The sequence below is a fragment of the Parambassis ranga genome, chromosome 21 (assembly GCF_900634625.1).
Source record: "Parambassis ranga chromosome 21, fParRan2.1, whole genome shotgun sequence".
Lineage (NCBI taxonomy): Eukaryota > Metazoa > Chordata > Actinopteri > Ambassidae > Parambassis > Parambassis ranga.
This window is the reverse complement of record NC_041041.1, coordinates 6,620,210-6,639,155: the sequence shown is the minus strand read 5'-3', so window position 1 is coordinate 6,639,155 and position 18,946 is coordinate 6,620,210. Positions and strand designations below refer to the sequence as shown.

Here is an 18,946-nt window from a genome sequence, read left to right as displayed (position 1 = left end):
GCAGTTGCTGTTCCGGTCTGTCGTAATAAAGAAAGAGCTGTGGTCATGAGCTCTGGGTAGTGACTGAAAGAATGAGATCGTGAATACGATTGAAGGGTTGCTGGGCGCTCCCTTAGAGATAGACCGAGGAGCTCGGCCACCTGAGAGGAGCTCAGAGTAGAGCCGCTGCTCCTCCACATTGAAAGGAATCAACTAAGGTGGCTTGGGCATCTGTTTCAGATGTCCCCTGGACGCCTCCCTGGGGAGGTGTTCTGGGCAAGTGACTTAGGAAACGGTGGAGAGACTGTGTCTCTTGGCTGGCCTGGGAACGTCTTGGGATTCTGTGTCCGGTGAGAGGGAACTCTGGGAGTCTCTGCTTAGACTGCTGCCCCCGCAAACCGGCCCCGGATTAGCGGTTTGAAGATGGATGGATGGATATTATTCCTCAATTTTGTTTCCATTCTTGACTTGTTTCCACATTTCTTGATCTAAACCCTCATGGCTCCACAACAGTAACTGATATCCTTGGTTGGATCAACTTTGAATTTTAAAAATAAACACACACGCCACCTAACAGCATGAGCTTCCTGCTTCTGCGACTGCCTGCCTGCCTCAGCTACACTCACACTCCACCTCTTTGCCAGTGAGTAAAGAATAATCGTACACAGTCAAAGGGTCCAACCAGCAGCCTCCTGCAGGTCATTTTACTCAAACAAGCCTATATACAGTTTTCTAAGTCAGAAACAATCAACTCAACTCTGCTGCATGTTCTCAGTGTTACACCACTGTCTGTAGTATTGAGGGTACGTCAGCGTAAAGTCCTCTGAGTGTGTGTTCTTGGCTTCATCTCCTGACACCAGGCAGAATTACTTATGATCTAAACAAGTCAGATTTTGCGGAAGAAGCTGAGCCAAGCCTGGTTTGAGATTTCTGAAGTGTTCTGATTCAGGTGTGTGTAACGTGAGTCACTGATAATAGTAAGACTCCATGCTGCGTGTGTTTGTATGTGATCTGCGCGGCTCCACAAACTCTCCTCCTCCTTCTCCAGATTCCAGTCTTCCCTCTGCTCCTCTTTCATCAGATGTGTTCGTGCCCCCGCGGGAGCTCATTTTCCTGCTCTCCATTTTCACTCTTCTTCTATCAATTATTTTCATATTTCTTTACTTTAGAAAGCCTGCACAGTTGGCCATGAACCAGGCCATCTCTGAGCCTTTGCATGATGATTCATCATTTTCTCTTGCTGTTCAATGTTCTTTTTCTCCTCTTAATCAGGACTCATATCCACAGTCCCCATGAAGACGAAATTCGTCTTTTGATGCGATGATATGTAGAAATATTATTGTATATATTGTTTTAGAATGGGTTCATTATTTTGTTTAGTACAATCCAGTGCAAATTAATGCTAACGATCGTAAGGATTGTATTGGAGGAGCAGAGAAAACCCTACATGTCCACTTGCCTCGTTTCAACCTTTTGAATTACCAGAGTTTTTCAATGCTAGTAATGCTACACTTAGCCAACCTCGTGGCCAGCTCATTAGCCATGTAAGCATACTCTGCTAGCTGTAACTTAGCGATAGAGCATTGATTAAGCGTGATTCTGAACTGTACATTAACCCTTTGTTTGCATGCAGCAATCCTTACATGCATAAGGCTGCAATTAGGACTACTTTATTAAAATAAGCATCATACAGCACAACATGCCTCCTCTCAAAGCTCCAGCTAAAATATAAACTTTAAAAAAAAGTCACACTCATTTCTCTTCTATATTTTAAAAATGAATGAGCTTTTGTGTGTATGAAAGAGTCATCTGTGTAACAGCTGGCACATGTTCGGGTAAACTTCACTGTAATGAGTTCCAACAACAAACACTGAAGTAAAAAGGACATGTGGTTAGCACAGAGCTAAAGTTAAGATGACAAAATGTGGGTTATTTCACCGGAAAACCTGCACTGTGGTTAACAGTCTGCGGCAATGAGTCCGTGCAGTCACCCAGATTTAACCTCCCTCAGAGACGCCCGGAGAGATCGAATCTCTTCATGTTTGTGTCCATCAGTGAATCGATCCCCTGGTCCTCCTGTTGTTCCTCTCTCTCCATCAAAAACTCTAAAAAGACTTAAAAGCCTGACCCACTGTTCACCTCAACAATTATAACAATGACAGCACTGGAATCAGCCTGCTATCCCCGCTGGATGGCAGGGTAAATGTTGCAGCTGTAAATGTTTGATGAAAGCTTTTTATCAGAATGAAAATAATGTTTGCTGTTATTTGATTAATAAATTGGTGGTTGTGGGTTTTTTTAATTGCGCATTTAGAGCAGAAGTGGACAGACAGTGCGGGGGATGAAGGGCAGGACTACTCACCACTCTGCCCAACACATGTTTGAAAGTAAATTTAAATTTGATGTGCAAAGTCCTTAAAAGTCCCTTTCATTCTTCTGAAATCAATTAAATTAATTTTATTGTGAGGTTAGCTTGTCTGCGGGGACTGACTCACTTTTGGAGCCAGCCTCAAGAGTACACTCACGGAACTGCAGTTTTTGTCTGTCCTCAGCATTCTGTGAGGAAGTAGCAGCAGCAGGTCACAGAATCGGACTCATCTATGCAGCTCCTTCCAGGCCCAATGAGGAAGTGGCAAACACTGCAGTTCCCCCTGTAGCCTATGGGGGTTAGCTCCAAAAAGTCAGTCAGTCAGCAAAAAATATACATGTTTACAGCTTTGCGCAAAGAACATGACTTGGATTGCAGCTATTATTGTTTGACCAGTCGTCTGTCACCTGGACAGGAGTAAAAGTCTGAACTCTTGTGTGGAGCTGACAGGGTCTAATTGGTGTCAGGCACTGAAAAACAATGTCACAGCTGCAGCATTTCTCCTGTGGTCTGATTCCTCTGAAGGTTTTACAAGCTGGTGAAGTGGCAACATCGAACTCCCGGTGGCTCTTTAGGAAGAACAAGGCTGAGGTGACAATGTCAGAACATGTTGAGTATGAAACCATAGCAGCAGCTTCATGTGGACAGCTCTCTCTGTCTGCAGCAGCAGCAGGCGTGGGAGCAAACAGTCACATCTCAGCAGGTCCTGAGGGACGTTCTTTCTATTTTTTGGTGGATTTTGTGTGTGTGTGTGAGGTTGTATGGAGGAAATCTCTCAGCGAGAGATAATTCACTGTGGTTCCAGGTCATTGCCATCAGAGGTTGCAGAGCCGGTAATAATGTGATACTTTATCAGTCCCTGAGGGGGAATTGTCTTTTCTCTTTGTGCCTCTCTGTGGGGATCTGAGAAAGGAGGATCAGCTGCAGAGAAACATTGCTTTGGTGTATTTAGGTAAAAACAAGTGCAAAACCCACAAAGTTTTGATTGTCTATGAGGCCAATTATTTTAGTTCATCTAATAAAGATCGACTGAGGACACCGGCTCAAACACAGCTCCACTTTTGTAAAGATGGGAAACATTTCTACACTTTATACCAGAGACTGCATATAAAGATGGACGACATGACAGCTCCCCAAATGTGAGTCCGAAACTTTGCCCCCTAGTGGCTGGCTGTAGTATAGGTCATAAGGGCCCACCCACTCTAATTATTTGGACTCACAAACATATACAAATATGACAGAGATGTTTTACATTTATTTTTGTAATCCTTCTGATGCCGCGATTACATTTATTAATTTATATTTTTTTGTGTTTTGCAATCAAACAACATAGTTTTTGATTATTATCTTACCCTGCCATCCCTGTAAGGTTCTAATGCAGATGGGACATTGTTCACTTCCTTTGCATAGAGGACAGACCTTTGACAGAGTTCATAAACCATTAAGCACACAAAGGGAACATTATGCTAGCACAGACCAAAGCGTCTAACACTGTATATGCTGGACCTCGAGTGCAGGAAAAAATGGAGGCCATAGAGCAGCAGAAAGAAGGCTGTTTATGACTAATGTCAGAACATAATGGGCCTAACTAAGAGAGAGGTTTTAATGTAAAATAGAGTGAAAGAAACAGCACAGACAAAAATAATTCTAGTGCAAGTTCAGGGTCAGACAAGGACAGTGATGTAAAACAAGAAGGACAAATATGCAGAAATAAGGGAGGAAAGCAGAGAACAAGAATGCCAGCAAAGAGGATGAGGAGGTGGTGACCATGGCGACGTCGAACAAGTCGGATGACTCATCACCTCCTCCCAAATAATAAAAGCCTGGATCAGGTCGTCCCTCACCTGTTGCATTATAGGAGAATGGCAGAGACTCAGGAAGAGGAGGAGGAGGAGGAGGGTGGGCACAAGCTCCATCGTGGCCCTGAAGACGATGGTGATGATCTGGCTCTAATCCTCTCAGTTATGGGTCTATTTTTGTCAACACCCTCAGGATTGATTCTAGGGGAAAAGGTGGCACCTAAGCTGCAAAAAAAAAAATCTCCTTAATGCAGACAGGGATTTGTCTTCTTGGACTGTCTGTGGATTCTCTGAAATGAGCTGATTCACTGAGTATCCTTGAATTCTGTCGTGTTGCTAATGCAAAAATACAAGCCCTTAAAAAGTCTTCCTCTACATTACATTAAAAGGGTGTTTCCTTCAGCTTCAACTAGGACAAGTTGCTGTTGGACATAACTAACGTTTTGTAGTCACGATGACAAACATAACAGACGATGGCAGACAGCAACTAAAGAGACTTACATATCAGAAGGTATCACATTCCAGGTACCATTTCAAATCAAGCATGTTAGCTAATAAAAACTGACACAATACCAAATAGCAAGACAACAGCCATTGATTCTACAGTAGAGGAGAGCCAGGACAGGAGGCTGGGTGCAGTACAGGTTATAAACCTCACTTACTCCTGGTTAGTGGATCAGACACAGACCTAATTCACTACTAAAGTACTCCTCACATCGCTTTTTTCCAATGATGATTTATGGCTTGTTGGCTAGTTTTATATCAAAATAATCTGTGTGTAGATGGTCAGCCGCTCAGGAAAAGCTTTGCTGCTGGTTCAACATGGAAGTGGATGAGTGTTGGTCGGAACAGGAATGATCCAGCTTCACCTCTCGACTATTACTAAGCGGTTTCTGGTTCTAAGATGGCGTCTTTTTCCAACTCTGCAGCGTCCACAGTTATTTTGGCCAAACTTACATACAATGGTTGGAGGTAGACCTGTATTGTCCATCTCCGTGTACAGTCTATGACAGCAGCAGATACCTATGGGGCCAAAACTGCAATTTTAATTTTTCAAACAAACAACCAAAATAGATAATTACACTGATACTAAGTTTGGTCATCTTGAACAGACCCAACAGACACTAAAACACAAATATGCTATCTTATTGTCTCCATTAACAAAACTCTAATAGTGTACTCGTGGTCACAGTAACATGTCTAGGTCCCTCCTGTCTTTCTGTTGTGCTTTACTGCTGCAGCCTCACAGAGCTGCAGGTTCTTTTAGAATCTGTTTTTATGAGGAAAGCAGTGAGGCTCTTTTTTCTCTTCCTTATCTTTTCCACTCTGACTTTATCCTTGATGTTTTCAGCGCCTGTGTGATGCTGTTTGAACTGCATCATAGGAAATGGCCTCTATGAATGAACCCACCTTGATGCATAGAACATAAAGAGCCTTCTCATATTCACAATATTGTATAATATAATTTTCATCAGCAGCTTCAAGACCAATTTACAGGACTATATTTAGAGACGCAGGAGCAGCATGCTGTGTGTGTGATGCATGGTTCCAGCCCGTGCACCTGCAGCTCAGACAGTGGTGGATGTAGCTGGTGCGTGCTCTCAGTTTGTGGTGGGTCTAAAAGCCTTCGGCCTTGTTCCATCTGTGTGACTCATTCCATGTATTACCGTGTGGTCACTGTGTAATTAGCTTTTTAGTAGCTACCAACCGCTGAGTGCATGACAAACACAGTTACAGACAAGCTAATCATTAATTATTACAGACTGTAGTTTGACTGAAGACAAACACAGATGTCCCAGCATGTTGTTAGTTTCTACCAGACACTACAGTATTTACCATATGTTTGAAGACAGAAAAAAACTAAAAAAGCAACACTTAATTGATGCATACAAGGCTTGAAATCCACTTAAATCTTTATTATAGAGTGCTCTTCCTGAAGACAAACAACAACTATTTTTCAGCTCTGTACCTCTGGGGCTGAACAAATGCAGCTATGATGGAAGTGCCAAAAACTGCAATTTCTCAAATGACTACTTAAAAAAGGCTGGTTCATAAAAGTGACTCAATTCCCACAAACCTCCATTCTAAGGGCCTGGACTCCATAGATTTTCCATAGGTGTGTCTATGAGCGAGAATGATGTCTGTATTTGTGTTGTAGCCCTCCAACAGACTGGCACCATGTTCATGGAGCTCACTGACAGCTACGTCAGTTGGAGTATAGTCCAGCCCCCTTGCAGCCTTGTACAGAATAAAGTAGGTGGAGAGGTTGGGTGGATGGAAAATAAACCGCCCCAAAACAATAAATATCAGACCCAGATTGTTTCTTTTTTGTTGCAAACACACAGATCTCATTAAGCCACTCCAGAGTTCTGGAGCAACACCACCTATTTCTATGAATATTCAGTGGTTACACCCACCCAAACAGGCTACACTGGACTACATTGCACTGAAGTTTTGTCCCATGTGATAATGGGTGCAGAATGTATTTGTCCAATCAGTACTATTGCCGATTCACCGAATTATTTCTCTCTCTCTCTCCAGATTACGGTTGGCCCCTTCCCTCTGACCTCTGCCCCATCTGGATCTACCTGGATGTCCTCTTCTCCACAGCATCCATCATGCACCTCTGTGCCATCTCACTGGATCGATACATTGCCATACGAAACCCGATCCACCACAGTCGCTTCAACTCCCACACCAAGGCCCGCGTCAAGATCATGGCCGTGTGGACGATTTCAGCAGGTGAGTGGACACACACAAAAACACAGCTACACATTCATATTGTCTCAGTAACATGATGAGGTAGCACCTGGGCGTCAGGTTTAATACCGAATATCATTATATAGAAATAATGATGAGATCTGATGGAGATGAATCTGAGGCTGAAGAATGAGAATGACCATGCAAGCCAATTACGCATCTGAAGAGATGTTCTAACTAATGGGGGGATCTCACAGCTCTCTCAGCTACTGCCACCCTGACTATATAAACACACAAGTAGAAAATTACACTCTGCTACACTGCATACAATATATGAGCTGCTCTGAAAGTTTTAATATTGTTTTGCTTTATGCGCAGCCACATGACAACAACAACTCTTATTTTCCTCGTTACTGCCTTTACACATTGTTCTTGTTCTCTTCACCAGAGCTTTTTTTTCACAGAAACCTTCAGGTTGTGTTTAAACATTACAAGCAACACTCATGCAGTTCAGAAAGGTGATGTTAGAATAAAGAAGACAAAGCAAGCATTCAAAACAGAACAAGCCTCTAATTAAATGAAATGTTCGGGGATATGTTGGAGTTCAAGAGGTTTGGTCTGTGTTTGTTTTTTTGAGGATATGAGCACACAGAACAGAGGGGAAGGGAACAGGTTTACATTTCAAAAGGCAAACCTTGTGTGCCCACATTCAGAGCGGCCTTTGGTTGCTCTGACCATGAAGAGATTCTGTTATACACGTTGCTTGCTTTCAGCCTTTTGCATCTGTTTGCTTGATTTCTCCTCCCTGTGCTCACATTAGCTGAGCTGACCCAAATAACAAATTACGGACTCTGCAGCTAGTTGATGTCATTAATGGCTTGTTAATATGATTATAAATGGTCCCTGACACAGAGTGATCACCTCAAACTTTGTTCCATGTTAATGTTGGATCTGTTTACTGTCTTACCACTAAGTTCTGCAAAGCTTTTATTTCTGTTAGCTGCAGCCGGTTCATGACAATAAAGTGAACACAGGCTTCACTTCTGACGTGCTGACTGTTGTACAGAAGAGAACCTGTGTGGCTGTTCTGTACTTCCTCTTATAGTTTTAAAAGCTATATTGCCTACATAGCAAATGGAAAATACTGCTATTTATAACCAAAACATATAAAATACTGCACTGAACACAGCTGGAAACAGTGGTGGTCAAGGATAAAAAAACAAAGAAAAAAAAAAAGAACTAAATTTCCTGTCCTTTGAGTATTTACCTGTGTAAGTGTGAATGAAAATAAAGAGAGTGCACTCACTGGGATGCCAGTCAGCCAGTCAAGGCACACAAGTGATGTTTATGACTTGGTATAATTTTCTATGGAGGACAGGGAACAATCAGGTCCTGATAATTGGCTTCTGCCTGCCTGGCCCATTTCCAGCTGTTCAGGTCAATGGGCCTAGATGAGCAGGAAATGTAATGATGGGCCTGCAGTGATGGAGGTAAAGCAGCGTACAGAGTACCTCTGCACGGACGTTATTTACACTCACTGAGTGAAAACAGCATCAAGATTTCTGCACAAATCTGCCATTGCAAGTTTCAACATCGCGCTCAGATCTGGGAAATGAATAGCCGCTTAAAAATGAAGGCAGCAAAAATCAGCTGTTAAGCACAAAATTAAGATTAAGATTAAGATTACCAACGACGCTGGCTTTTTCTTTAAAAATGAGGTTCACAACTATGCTGGAATGTATGGTAAAGCTACTAAAAAGCACATTTCTCACCCGACTTTCAGAACTTTGGGGTTTTGTATGTTTACTTTTTAACTAGGTTTAACTTCACTTTTCTTCAGAAGGCTAAAACTATCTTCACACCACCTGTGCTGCTGACACTTCAACATGCCTCCACCACAAGAAGATATTTATTTTTATATTATTTATTTAAAAGGAAAAAAATCAGTGGCCCTTTGCTGCGTTGCCCACGCCTGATCAAGCTTAAACACACATGCTTTCATAATAATTAATAATTAAAATGAAAAATGGCAGAAAGGTTAATTCTTCTGCAGGAGGCAGTTTAGATTTTATCATATTAATAGATGGCAGAGAAATTACTGCTGGATGTCAGAGCCTAATGATTAACAGCAGACATAACTGAATTATCCTGATTTTACGTGATAAGAAGAGTGACGCAGACCTGGTGGGGACACAGCTTTACCAAGAGCTGTCAGAGAATAAAATGTCTTTGTTCACATAATTATGAGTTCTGCAGCAGAATTTAAAGTTCATAGAAAAAAACTACCCTACTGTTTTTGTCACCAAACCAAATAAGCCTCCCTCATTGTGTTGACTCCAAACATTATTGACCAGAAACAAAGGCACTAATTTATCTGGAGCGAGCTGTCAGCCTCGCCTGAGGTCTCCGAGCTCCTCCCGAGCTCTGCGTTTGCATCCACTTCATTATCGCGAGTGTCATCGTGTGCTGCGGCTGCTAATCACGACTCATGCCAGAGCTGCTGATGGCTAATTTAGCTTTCCTTCCTGGTCCAGATCCAAGACATGATAGCTGAATCTTCCCACTAAACTAATGCAGTTATTTCACTGAGATCCACTTTCTTCTTATTTTACCTCAACACAAACAGAATTTAAGTGGCAGAAAATGAGGTATAGCAGTGCAGATATGACCTTTAATGCAACAATGGCAAATTGAACAGCCTAAACAGAAAGAAAAAAAACCTTATTGGAGTTTTATAAAACCTGCTTCAGACATTCATACAGAAAATAAATTCCAGAAAGTAATTTCCAGATATTTGTCAGTAATTGCTTTTCTTCACTTTATTGTATATTTCTACATTTAAGGTTCCAAAAACTCACCTTTCACACTAACAAGATTCTGTAAAAATAAGAAGATTCTGCCCTTCTCCACACGACCTGGAAGCCACGATTGACTGATGACCAACAGTCACATGATAACATGTCTTTGTGTATTTAGCTGATTTACAGGCTTCTAAAGTTGATGATTGGAGTAGAATGAAAACACGGTTTGTAAAGACTGTAAACATATGCAGTGAATGCAGAGCCCTCTGACACTGCACACACTGCGATACTGCTTTAAATGAATCATCCATCACATATCGGTGCCACTGGGCACCTGTCTGATAGCGCTACATTCATTCTGAAGAATGACAACAAACCAGAGCAGTGATAAAGACCTATATGCTGCCACAAGAAAAACCAGGCGTACAGTAGCAGGTGGTCTGATCCCCACAGAGTCCTGATCTCATAATTTCGATTATACAAAGAGACAGCGGACACGGTATCTACAGAAGAAGTGTACTCAAAGATATAATTGTTTTGTTCATGTGCAACTGAAGCGTCAAAATACAAATTATCTACAGCTGGTAACAGACCCTGCTTCTTGCTGATACAATGCACTGAAAAGACTGTAAAATGTTGCTTAATCTGTTTTAGATTAGTGCTGTTACATAATCATGTCTGAGGGTTGACCAAACATTATTCACGGTGGTATTTTTTTGAGAGCGTGCTCACTTCACTTTTACTGCCTAAAACTGTTACACACTTCTGTTTATGCAAACACCTCAAGGCAAAACCTTAAAAAAGACTCCACAGAGTCGACAGGAGGACGCGCTGACTAATGTGATGCAGGCATGGCGGGCAGCAGGTCTCACCCTCAGGCGCCATGGCAGCAGCCTCAGTGCCACGCTACACTACCGCCTACAAGCCCAATGAGATCATCTGAAGGTTCACTTAGCAGGGTTTAATTTTTATTTGCACCGCAACTTGGTTTCCCCCCTCGGGTTTGTCAGGAGGAGGAGGAGGAGGAGGAGGAGGGAGTGCTGCGGTTGCATCACAGGAGTTTGGTGGTTGGTGTCCAGTCATGCTTGTTAATGTTCCCGCGGTGCGCCATGTTTACGCTCTGATCTGATTAGACGTAACATGAGGACTTACACACTGTTGCTCTGAGGAGAGGAGAGGGGGTGTGCATGCACTCACTGAAACGCATGAATGCATGTTTATGGTGTGTGTGTGTGTGTGTTTGTGTGTGTGTACACATCTCCAAAATTACATAATCCACAGTGAAATCTTCACACGTTTTCATCATGAATTACTCTGCAGTGCAGCAAAGTCTGTCTAACTTCATTCTGATGCACTATATTAATTTAGTTCATATTTTACAATCATTTCTGCAGCTACAAGAAGGAAGTGCATTTGTTTACCCTCCCATTTAAACCAGGTCAAAAGTTATTATAAATTTATAAAGATCATTTTTTTTTCTTTCTTTGTAATTCTGCGTGAGATTTGTGGAGGAATACAACTGTAAACTGTAAATAAACACAGATGACATGACAGCTTTCTTAAAGTCAGACCAAAATGTCTGGATTGCCCCCTAGTGGCTGGATGCAGTATAGGACACAAGCCCCGCCTCCTCTCTGTTAGGTTCGGTTGACCGTCACAGTTAAAGGAGCCAGAAGGATGTAGCTCCCAGTGACAAACAGCAATGAACTCCACACACCTGTGCGAGTGTGCAGAACAAAGACATCTTCAAACACTCTTGTGAATCTCCAGCGGTGCCTGTTGCACATGAACACGACGCATATTGATCCACTGGAGTGGAAACGTCCTTCGACACAAACCACATTCATTACAGACCATTTCCTGCGAGGCTTGTTTTCACTTTTCTGCTCAGTGAAGTCTGAGGAAAGACATCTGCGTCACTCAGGAGGCCCGTTTTTTATTTATTTAGTTTTTCTTCCTAACTTATATTTGTTTAAATAAATAATCACAAGGGAGGAAACTACCGACCGAGCTGTGGGACAAAGAGACAACACTGTGTTTAAATGTATTTAGACTGAGAGTTAAATAAAGATCTGCAAAACACAACAAATTAAGTTACTGTCCAACAGCTGAAAATGTGTCTTAAGACTTCCAGCACTGGCGCTCTGTCACCAAAACAACATTTGTCACTTGTGATCCGAGTGTCTTACAGCACTGTCTTCAGCAGGAATTAACGCTCTAATCCGAACAAACCCTCTAAATACACAGCCTGGCAACATGACAGAGCTCGAGGGAGGAACTGAGTGCGGAGAGAAGAAAGTCTATTGTGTGTCTTTTTATTTTTAAGTGTTCATGGTTGTGTGGGTTTTAAGTGCTCATCCTTCTCTGTACGACCCAGAAACTGATCATCTCTTTATCACAACCAGCAGAATTCACCAGTTCTTATCAGGATTTGGACTTGGGTACAGAGCCCACGTTGTTGCCTGAGGGCAGATCTGGCACGGGTGAAAATTTTAGAACTAAAAAGTGAACATTTCTCTGCAGAGTTTCTCAAAAAGGATTTTCAGCCATTTTCTGTGGAAGCTTTTTTTACTCACCACAGTTGGACTGTAAACACTCTCTTCTTCCTCGTCTTTCTTGTACCTTTCACCTCCACTTCACTTCTCACACTTCACACCGGTTATGGACAATGGTTAGAAATGACTGCTTTTATCAAATGACTGCAGCGTAATGAAAAGCACTTTAACAGTTACAGGCGTGAGTCATTTTGTGCTTTCAAAGTGAGGAGTGCAGACCGACTGAAATGCTGTGCAGTCTTCTCCTGAATCTGTCTGCCTGGAGGAAGTCTCTCTGTGTCCTCTCTCATCTCTGTCTCATGTTTTCTCCCACTTTTATCTCCTCCATGTCAATGTTCTTTACTTGTGTCTAATGTTTCATGTATTTGGGGCTGAGGCTTTGGCATCCGGGAGACACAGAGGAAGACCAAAAGTGCTGACAGAAATTACCTTTTGATGTCTGTGATTCAGTGTGATGGATGCTTGAGGGGGCTTTCTGAAACACACAGTGAATCCAGGCACTCGTATCAACAATGTCACCTCCACAAATAACATCTGATGTGCCAGAAATGAAGCAGACAGCAGTTTAAGGCTACTAATGATATTTTCTGTCTCTTTGTATCTTCTTCCTTTGTGTCTTCTGTGTTCTGTCAGCCTCAGATAAAAAAAAAAATATGCCTGTGCCTCATCAGAAAAATGAATCACCTGCTCTGTCACATTGACAGCAGACAGCCTGTATTCACCATCACGTTTCATTTTGTAATGAGGAGCCTGATGGCACCTCAACATTTACCCTGAATATTATTACCATGGAGGTAATAACAGGGTCTCAAAGCACTTATCTTAGTGATGCTGTGGTTTTTTATCTGTCAGTCAAACACTGTGGGCGGGTTAGTGTTTCTGTGGCTGGGTACACACTCATGACTTTCCCAGTCTTAACAGGTTTTCAAAAGACTAGGAGGACACAGACAGACACAGACCGGCTTCACCAGATTTTTATGACAATGGGGGTCACACATCAAAACAAACAGGTTTGGATCAGGTAGTGGAGGAGTCGATTATTTTCCTGTGTCCCACCCTCTCTTTTCATTGGCTGTTGGCAACACGTGTTTGCAATTGGGTCGGTGAACAGTTCACACTGCCACACAGCATCCAGACTTGGCCCAAAAATTCAAACATGTTTGATTGACTGCGACTGAGGTCGGGTCCGTTCCCCTCACACACTAACAGATTTTGGTGCCAACTATACATGACAAGTCCAACTAGAGCAGACTGGTTCAGACTTCAGAATCTGGGTAAAATCGTGTAGTGTGTCTCCAGCTTTACCTGCAGGTCACAACTTGTGTAAAGTGTAAAACGATCGCAAATACGAAGAAATATGAACCAACCAATGAGACACAGAAAATACTCAGAGAAGACAACAGAACTGACCACAAAGACACAAGAACCAGCGAGAAACAGAAACGGGAAGATGGATAAGATGGAAAAAAAAATCACTAAAAAAGATATCTAAAAAAGGATCCAACAACACAGGATCCAGAACGAGCCAAGCTGATGATAAAGACACAAGCCAACAGGAAGGAGACTGCAGAGAGACTGCAGTGTTCCAAAATTAGAAGAAAGAAAAATGATGAGAAAAGTGATAAAAAATTAACACAACAGAAAAAACGATACAAATGGCTGTGAAAAGAGACAAACGAGCCACAAAGAATTTCGGACAGAAAAAGCACCACTGATTACAAAGACTATATGTAATGGAAGAGAGACTGCAAAGTCATAAAACATTTACGTGAAACAGAGACAAAATGGAGAAGCACAAAGAGACAGAACTGATTGAAAAACATGGTAAATAAATACAAATAAATGGATATTGACCATGAAATGAACACAGTTGTCTGCAAGGAAACTTACAAAGGCCAATACAAGATGCTAAATGGCTGCAAAGAGCTGAAAATCGACCACAAATGGACTCTGAACTGTCAGAGCCAGTCTGACCACAAAGACAGAGGAGTGGATAAAGACGACTCAGACAGAGACTTAAAGACTAAACACACAACAAAGACACAAAAAGAGATGCAGAATTAACACAAACGGAGTCCACCTGACTCCTGCTTAATCCAGATATGGGCAAATAAAGGGGCAGTTTAAAGTTAAACTGGTGAGTTATGTGTATTATTTTTCTTTCTGTACCACTCGGTAAACATTTTTCTGTGCATTTTCAACATTGAGGTCTTTGGGGATTGACTCAAATTTGGATCCAGCCTCAAGTGGACACTGCTGGAACTGCAGTTTTTGGCACTTTTTTGCACACACTGGCTTTAGACCTCACGCAGTAAAATACAGGAAGTCTAGACTTGATGCAGTCATGTGCAGGCTGTTATCACAGATGATATACAGATATACAGAGCATGCTTCACTTGGAGCCTTCTGATGTGGGAGGATGACAGGCTTCCCTCCCACACACACTGACTCACAGCGTCACCATGTGTTTTTGTAGCCATTTTTTCCCATCACAAATAAACCAACACATTGATCAGTTCATATTTCAGTATTTTCTTTCAAACTGCACAGAAAGTAAATGTGTGTATAAACACACCATCCAGCTGCTTTTAGGTCAGACTACCCAGACTTAATGAGAATTATCCCGGCTTGACCCTCCTTCTCTCACCATGCAGCAGCATTTAAGCCTCCCCTCGCTGTGCCCTCCTCCTCCTCATTCTCCTTCTATCCCCATCCTTTTCTCTCACTTCCCTCCTTTTTGCTATGAGCTGGTAATGAGAACCCAGCGTGAGGAAGATTGCTCAGTTTATCTCCTCCAACCACAAACACCTGCTGGTATCATGGCAGTTCATTCATACAAAATATATATATATATATATATATATATATATATATATATATATATATATATATATATATATATATATATATATATATATATATATATATATTTTTAGCAAAAATATTTTGTTATACACTCAACAAAAATATAAACGCAACACTTTTGTTTTTGCTCCCATGTTTCATGAGATGGACTTGAAGATCTAAACTTCATTCCAGATACACAATATTACCATTCCTCTCAAACATTGTTCACAAATCTGTCTAAATGTGTGATAGTGAGCACTTTTGCTTTGCTGAGATAATCCATCCCACCTCACAGGTGTGCCACATCAAGATGCTGATCTGACATCATGATTAGTGCACAGGTGTACCTCAAACTGCCCACAATAAAAGGCCACCCTGAAATGTGCAGTTTTGTCTCACAGCAAAATGCCACAGATGCCACAAGCATTGAGGGAGCGTGCAATTGGCATGCTGACAGCAGGAATGTCAACCAGATCTGTTGCTCGTGCATTGAATGTTCATTTCTCCACCATAAGCCGTCTCCAAAGGCGTTTCAGAGAATATGGCAGTACATCCAACCGGCCTCACAACCACAGACCACGAGTAACCACACCAGCCCAGGACCTCCACATCCAGCAGGTTCACCTCCAAGATCGTCTGAGACCAGCCACTCAGACAGCTGCTGAAACAATTGGTTTGCATAACCAAACAATTTCTACACAAACTGTCAGAAACGTCTCAGGGAAGCTCAACTGCATGCTCGTCGTCCTCATCGGGGTCTTAACCTGACTCCAGATCGTCGCCGTAACAGACTTGAGTGGGCAAATGCTCACATTCGATGGCGTCTAGCACGTTGGAGAGGTGTTCTCTTCACGGATGAATCTCGGTTTACATTGTTCAGGGCAGATGGCAGACAGCGTGTGTGGCGTCGTGTGGGTGAGCGCTTTGCTGATGTCAATGTTGTGGATCGAGTGGCCCATGGTGGTGGTGGGGTCATGGTATGGGCAGGCATCTGTTATGGACGAAGAACACAGGTGCATTTTATTGATGGCATTTTGAATGCACAGAGATACCGTGATGAGATCCTGAGGCCCATTGTTGTGCCATACATCCATGAACATCACCTCATGTTTCAGCAAGATAATGCACGGCCCCATGTTGCAAGGATCTGTACACAATTCTTGGAAGCTGAAAATGTCCCAGTTCTTGCATGGCCAGCATACTCACCGGACATGTCACCCATTGAACATGTTTGGGATGTGCTTGACCGGCGTATACGACAGCGTGCACCAGTTCCCACTAATATCCAGCAACTTCGCACAGCCATTGAAGAGGAGTGGACCAACATTCCACAGGCCACAATAGACAATCTGATAAACTCTATGCGAAGAAGATGTGTTGCACTGCATGAGGCAAATGGTGGTCACACCAGATACTGACTGGTTCTGAGTCCCCAGACCGCCAATAAAGCAGAAACAAAATGCACATTTCAGGGTGGCCTTTTATTGTGGGCAGTTTAAGGTACACCTGTGCACTAATCATGATGTCAGATCAGCATCTTGATGTGGCACACCTGTGAGGTGGGATGGATTATCTCAGCAAAGCAGAAGTGCTCACTATCACACATTTAGACAGATTTGTGAACAATGTTTGAGAGGAATGGTAATATTGTGTATCTGGAATGAAGTTTAGATCTTCAAGTCCATCTCATGAAACATGGGAGCAAAAACAAAAGTGTTGCGTTTATATTTTTGAGTGTATTTGACTTTACCAAAAACAGAAACAGGAAATTCAATCTATTATCACCTTTCAGGAACAACACAGATATAGAATTAATAATGAGGCTTAGTCGAAATTAGAGGGAAGGCAGGTGGCTAAACGGCACTGTGCTCCCACACCATGACAGACTGACGAATGGAAAAATTTTATTTTAACCCCAGACTTTGTCTGTCTATGTTTAATAGTGAATGGTCAATGTCACATTAATCTGCCTGTCTATTGAAATGTTTGTAGAATGTTAAGATTTAAAGTGTAGTGCCTGTACTCGAGGTGGAGGAGAAGATCAAGGTGAGATCAATGCTGGAGTGAGAATAAAAATACATTGAGAGCAGAGCTGAGACGAAGAGGTGAGGATGAGGATGAGCAATCAGGTGCATCAGCTCCACCAATAAGGCCTGAGCATAGGAGAACACACGAAATAGCATAATCATAACAGATGGATTGATGAAGTATGTGAATGCTTCCACTCACCAGCCGGCACTAATCTTCTCTCAGTCAGACAAACACTAATATTTACACGAGTCACAGATTGTTCTCAGTTTGTGATTTCTTCTCTGCTGTGTTATTCTCTCTGCAGGGATATCCATGCCGATTCCTGTGCTGGGACTCAGAGACCACTCCAAGGTTTTCAAAGATGGCAGTTGCCTGCTGACAGATAACAACTTTGTGCTGGTCGGCTCCTTCGTGGCCTTCTTTGTCCCTCTTACCATCATGGTCGTCACCTACTTCTTGACCATCAACGCCCTGCAGAACGAAGCCACCCTCTGCTTGGACCAGCTGGTACCACGGCCCAAATGGAGCACAACCTTCACCCTGAGCTTTCTGCCGCAGACCTCGCTGTCCTCTGAGAAACTCTTCAGGCGCTCCATAAGCCGGGAAGCTGGAGGCAGGGGGAGCAGTGGTGGACTGGGCGGGGCCCGCGGGAGCGTCTCCGGCTCGCTGTTTGGGCGTCGCACCATGCAGTCAATCAGCAATGAGCAGAAGGCATCCAAAGTCCTTGGGGTGGTGTTTTTTCTCTTTGTGGTCATGTGGTGCCCCTTTTTCATCACCAACGTGTTGGTGGTGGTGTGCGACCCAGCCGTTTGTGACGCAGCAGTCATGGGAGGCCTGCTGAACGTGTTTGTCTGGGTCGGATACTTGTCCTCTGCAGTCAACCCGCTGGTCTACACGCTGTTCAATAAAACATACCGGGCTGCGTTCCTCCGCTACGTCCGCTGCCAGTACCAGCCAGAGAAGAAACCTCTGCAGCTCATACTGGTGAACACCATCCCGCCACTGGCTTACAACTCCACCCAGCTTCCACTGGGAGACGTTGGGAAGCTAAGAAACGGAGCAGTGCACTCCAGCAGCGATGAGAAGGAATATTCTTTACCGGGGCAGGAAATAAATAAAAAAGACAAAAACCACGGAGATAAAGACGAGAGCTGCGTCTGAAATCAAACATTTAAGGTCCAGCTGGTGAGTGGAAAAAAACTTTTCACCTCTGCAGTCCAACTGTGATGATAGAGGAATTTAAAGTGCCAAAGACAAAGTGCCTCCCTGTCAGGATTTTAAATTCAGAGCAACATGAATTCTACATTCAAACATTTATCTGGAAAGATTTATACTAATTTTTGTTGACCATTTTCATATTGGCCAATAGATTTTCTTTTGAATATGAGAAACCAAAATCTGTTACCCGATTTGTTTAAAACTAACAAATTATAACCTGATCTGTTAAATTTTCTCAGTACCTGCAGCTACCTAAACTGTTTATCTAATTACAGGCAAACTGGTGACATTATAACATAGAGGTTTAAGGAGATTGACTCACTTTTTGGCCAGCCCTCAAGTGGTCATTTGAGGAACTGCAGCGTTTTGGTATTTCTGCTCAGTCATATGGGACTAATCTAAAAATAATGTGACGCAGATTATCTCCACACTGAAGGACTTTCAGTGTGCTGTCGATTGTTTAAGTGTTGGATGCACAGTCTGCTATTTCTGCCACATAATGACCTCAATTAAAGACTATTAGACTATCAGCTGTTTTTAGAACTAAAGGTGTGAAAGAGACCCTTCTGTTTTTATGGTTTTGCGAAGACATTAAAAAAAAAAAAACAATATTGAGATAGACCCTTTATATATAAATGTATTTTTAAA

General features: G+C 42.5%; 1 protein-coding gene across 1 annotated transcript in view; it reads left to right on the top strand.

Annotated features, from left to right (window-relative positions):
• The window catches only part of htr2aa (5-hydroxytryptamine (serotonin) receptor 2A, genome duplicate a), a 33,051-nt gene extending 14,810 nt beyond the window's left edge, over positions 1-18,241 (top strand). The window contains exons 2-3 of the mRNA XM_028393993.1: positions 6,688-6,888; positions 17,385-18,241. Coding sequence (XP_028249794.1) covers positions 6,688-6,888; positions 17,385-18,241 — 1,058 coding nt within the window. The remainder of the gene's footprint in view (positions 1-6,687; positions 6,889-17,384) is intronic.
• Positions 18,242-18,946: the final 705 nt, after the last annotated feature.